We start from the raw sequence: 4,427 nt of genomic DNA, 5'->3' as shown, positions 1-4,427 counted from the left end.
GGCCAGTGGAGTCCTTGGGATCGGGAGCTGCAGGGGGGGACACTGGCTGGGCTTCCTGCGTCACTCCCATCGCTGACCCAGCCATTCTTGCCAGCAGGACACAGACGATCTCTCCGTGGCAGAGGTTTACTACACACCCGAGCCCTCACCGGGCAGGCACAGCACAAGTGAGTGCCTGGCCGGGCAGCAGCGCTGCTCCACACCCCCCAGCTCTGTGGAGGGTCCGGGGCTGCATGAGGGGCTGGCAGGGAAGATGACCTGCCATGCTCCCTACAGGCAGTGAGAGCTGGTCAGAGGGTGCTGAGATGCTGAGCACCGGGGAGACAGATGCTGCAGAAGTCCAGGTGAGCAAGGGATCCTGCTGTCCTTCCTGGCTCTGCACTGCCTCAGCTTGTCCTGGTGCTCTTTGGGGTCCCCAGACCTCATCACTTGTCCCTTGCTGTGCTGCAGCTGAGGGTGCCCCAAGCTCTAGGGCTGGGGATGTGCCCTCGTCCCTCATGTGCATAACTCTGATAGCTCTGGCCACTGGCACGTCCCACATCTGAGGCAGGAGGAGAGCGACTGAAGTTCTGTAAATCCCCCCTCTCTGGGGCATTGCTTACGGTCTCTCCCTATCCAGAGCTATCGGCTCAGAGGGGCCAGGGCTGCCTCAGAGCAGTCTGGTGTCTCCCTCTGCTGCCTCCTGGCTTTGTGGGCTGCTTCCCTGCCAGGTGCTGCAGAGGCTTACACACTCTCTGTGAGCAAGTGCTGGCCTTGGTGCAAGGTGTTTGCAACCTGTGTCTTTGCAAGCAGCTTTCCCTGTATCTGCTGCTTTTTTGGGTCCCTGGGCATTTCCCTCATTGCTGATCTTTTGCCATGTGACCCCTCCAGCTCCATTGGTTCATCTGTGCCCAATTGCAGCTTTTGGGGCAATGCTGTGTCCCTCCAGAGCATCCTCGGTCAGTGCAGGCTGTCTTGTCCCCTTTGGGGGGCTGAGCATCTCCCTTTTCTCCCCAGATGGCAGAGGACTTACTCCAGACCTTGGGGCCTCTGGTCCCTGAGGCTTCAAACCCCAGAAGGATCTTCTTGGACGCCAACCTGCGGGAAGGTTACTGCCCCCTGATGCCACACACCATGCACTGCCTCCCACTCTGGCCGGGCATCTCCCTTGTTCTCCTGACCAAGGTGAGTTGCCTCTTAAGGTGAGGGAAGTGATGGTGGGCTTGGTTCTGGCTGACCCACCTCTGCCCTCCCTGGCAGGGCCCCATGACGCAGGTGGCCATCGCCTTGTACCAGCTGCTGGATGGTTTCTTGGTGCTGGAGAGGAAGCTGGAAGAAGGGCCAGAGGCAGGATCCCCACGCTCCTTCCCATTCCTGGCTGAGCTGCGGCAGCGCATGGACAAGTTTGTGAAGAAGCTGAGTGGGCAGGACATCCAGGTGGGAGTGGGGACACAAGGACCCTGTCCTGCTGTCCCTGCAGCCTGACACTGAGCCCTATCTCTCTCTAGTTGCAGAACACCTGGGTGGACCTCAAGAACAAGATATTTTCCCGGAGTGAGCCTGCGAGCTCCTTGGAGTGAGTACGGGCTGGCTGGGGAAAGACTCCAGGGTACACAGGGACCTTTTCCAGCCCAGGGGATGGCACGACTGTCCCTGTGACACTGGAGACCCAGGGACCAAACTCTGCACTATCTCTGTCTCCCGGCTCAGGCTGCTGCAGGCAGTGGCCAACGTGAAGCGGCAGCTCTGCTCCGTGTACCGCCAGCTCTTTCTGGCCTCTGCCAGTCACAGCCTGTCCCAGGGGCTGCGGGACCGTGCCCAGAAGCTGATGAGGTGAATGCATGGGGGTGACCAGCATCCCCAGGGGGCTGTGCCACACCCAGCTGTGCTGGGGCTTGGAGGTTCCCAGCCTCTCACCGCGCCTCTTCTGGCAGGGAGAAGCTGCTGGACTGGCGGGACTTTCTGCTGGTGAAGAGCAGACGCAATATCACCATGGTGTCATACCCGTCCCTGCACCTGGGAGCCCAGCCTGGCAAGGAGAGGTCCCTGGGTGGGTAGCAGAGGTGGGAGGGGGAGGACACTGTGTCCCTGGCACCAGGCTCAAGGGGAGGAGTGTGGTGGGTGAAAGCAGTTTCCCCAAGGCTCAGGGCTGTCTTGGAAGGGCACCAAAGTTGTTGGACACCCTTAACCCATCCCACTTACCTGGAGGACTTTCCTGGCCTGGTGCACTTCATCTATGTGGACCGCACAGCCGGGCAGATGATGGCACCGTCGCTCAGTGTGACAGAGAAGTCCAGCTCGGAGCTGGGCAAGGGCCCCCTGGCTGCCTTCGTCAAGAAGAAGGTATGGCCCATGGGGTTGAGGGTGGGATGGGGACCCCAGGAGGGGGTGACGGTTGGAGGGTTTTCTGCTCAGGTTTCAGGTGCTCCTTGTCCCCCAGGTCTGGTCCCTGATTGCGTTGGCCCGGCGATACCTACAGAAGGGCTACACAACGCTCATGCTGCAGGATGGTGACTACTGCTGCTCCTACTTCCTCTGGTTTGAGAACGAGCTGGTACGCGGGGCCAGGAAGGGGCTGAGCTCCTCTCCTCCAGCACCTTCTGAGGGCTGGGAGCAGGGCTGCAGGCGCCGCCAACTCCAGCTCCTCAGTGGTGCCCTCCGTGCTCCTGTCCTTTGCTGTCATCTCTCCTCAGGGCTACAAGCTGGAGGTGATGGAGGTGCCGGTTCTCTCCGATGATTCTGCTCCCATCGGGATGCTGGCAGGAGACTACTACAGGTGAGCAGTCCCTAGCCTTGTGGTTTGGCACCAGGGCCTAGAGCTGTGCTGGTGAGTGGTCCTGTCCTTGCTGGGATGTTGGTGCAGGGTGGTGTGGGTCCCAGACTGCGCTGCACCTGCCAAGCCCCTCGTCTTCTCCTTCCCAGGAAGCTGCTGCGTTACTACAGCAAGAACCACCAGGCAGAAGTGGTGAAGTGCTACGAGCTGCTGACCGTGCACCTGGGCATCATCCCCTCTGAGCTCGTGGTCCAGCAGGCCTGCGACTTGGCCCGGCGCCTCTGGGAGCCCTCCCGCATCCCCCCAGACTGCGCTGCACCTGCCAAGCCCCTCGTCTTCTCCTTCCCAGGAAGCTGCTGCGTTACTACAGCAAGAACCACCAGGCAGAAGTGGTGAAGTGCTACGAGCTGCTGACCGTGCACCTGGGCATCATCCCCTCTGAGCTCGTGGTCCAGCAGGCCTGCGACTTGGCCCGGCGCCTCTGGGAGCCCTCCCGCATCCCCCTGCTCTGAGCTGCCTCCAGCCACCTCGGGGCCGGGATTAAAGCGGGTGTGTGGGTGTTCCCGGTGCCAGGGCTGCTTTCTCGGTGTCTGTGTGCCATCAGCTGTGCCTGCAGGCAGGCCTTCCCGTCCTCCAGCCTGGCTGGGGCCCCCCCTGCCCACCTCCCCATTCCCGAGGGCTTTGCTGGCACCCAGCAGCCTCCAGGGACAGGCAGAGAGTGGGGCTGAGAGGTTGTTGGCAAATCACCATCTTGCTGAAAAGTGTGTTTCCAAAGCAGGATTTATAGCATTGGCTTGGCATCACCACCAGGCTTTGGCTGGAGAACAAAGCGGTGTAGCCAAACCTGGATGGAAGAATGGCCCAGGGTGCATCCTCCTTCCCCCTCGCTCCCAAATGCGGGATGCAGAGCCCTTGGGGGCTTGACAGGCTCTGGGTTGTTGTAGCCTGTCCTGCACCCCATTCCCTGCACCCAGGCTCCCAGACACCAGCCAGCCATGGGGCCAAGCTCGGCTGTGAACAGAGAGTAAAGCCAAGACAGCTCATGTGTTTTCCAGGCGTGTTTGGGCTCAGTGCACATGCAAACCCCCCTGGACACAGCTGGGGATGGGGCCAGCCCCAAGGGGCTCTGGCAGCCGCTGTACCTTGTCCCTCTGTGCTGGTCACTGGGGCTGGGGACAGCAGTTCAGGGAGCACTGGACCATGGCGAGGCCTTTGCCCTGTCCTGCTCGGCAGGAATTTGTCATGCCAAGCAGCAGCACTGAGTTTGGGGCCAAGCTCACCCCCAAGCTTCCCCTTCGCTCGCTGCTCTCAAGGCTGTGCTTGGGGGGAGCCAAGCCCCCCCTGTCCCACAGTGCTTGCTGGCCCATCACCCTAGCCACATGCCCCTGGGTCCTCCCTGGAGCGGAACAGGGGCTGAGGGGGCTCTCAGGCCCCCACCTGCCTGCCCCGTGCCTTCCTGGGGTACAGACTGGGGAGCACCTGGCATCCTGCTGAGCAGCAGGCAGGATCTGACCCTGTCGCCTTCTCGGCACTGGGGCTGCTCTCCAGCCTCCCTGCAAGTCCCTGGCAAAGCTCTGCTGGGGTCAGCGCTTGGCATGTGCCCCTGTCTCACCCAGCCTCCGTGCAAGCCCTGGGACACAGTGTCCAACCCTGTGCCAAGGTGTCCCCTGGCCTG

The 4,427-nt window shown here is 61.7% G+C and overlaps 1 protein-coding gene across 1 annotated transcript; it reads left to right on the top strand.

Annotated features, from left to right (window-relative positions):
• The first annotated feature begins 996 nt into the window (after positions 1-996).
• Positions 997-3,264, top strand: HPS1 (HPS1 biogenesis of lysosomal organelles complex 3 subunit 1). The gene is made up of 9 exons (XM_029083824.1): positions 997-1,164; positions 1,240-1,416; positions 1,494-1,555; positions 1,690-1,812; positions 1,914-1,979; positions 2,178-2,322; positions 2,420-2,533; positions 2,673-2,755; positions 3,102-3,264. The coding sequence occupies exons 1-9, from the start codon at positions 997-999 to the stop codon at positions 3,262-3,264; spliced, it is 1,101 nt and encodes a 366-aa protein (XP_028939657.1).
• Positions 3,265-4,427: the final 1,163 nt, after the last annotated feature.

Source organism: Antrostomus carolinensis, unplaced genomic scaffold (assembly GCF_000700745.2).
Source record: "Antrostomus carolinensis isolate BGI_N321 unplaced genomic scaffold, ASM70074v2 scaffold37422, whole genome shotgun sequence".
In the NCBI taxonomy this organism is placed as follows: Eukaryota; Metazoa; Chordata; class Aves; order Caprimulgiformes; family Caprimulgidae; genus Antrostomus; species Antrostomus carolinensis.
This window is presented reverse-complemented; position numbering and strand designations above follow the sequence as displayed.

Bases quoted from the DNA above. Each gene is read 5' to 3' on its own strand.
- HPS1 (XM_029083824.1), top strand. From the start codon at position 997: ATGGCAGAGGACTTACTCCAGACCTTGGGGCCTCTGGTCCCTGAGGCT. The intron at 1,165-1,239 runs GTGAGTTGCCTC...CCTCCCTGGCAG, and splicing joins CCCTTGTTCTCCTGACCAAG to GGCCCCATGACGCAGGTGGC. The intron at 2,756-3,101 runs GTGAGCAGTCCC...TCTCCTTCCCAG, and splicing joins CTGGCAGGAGACTACTACAG to GAAGCTGCTGCGTTACTACA.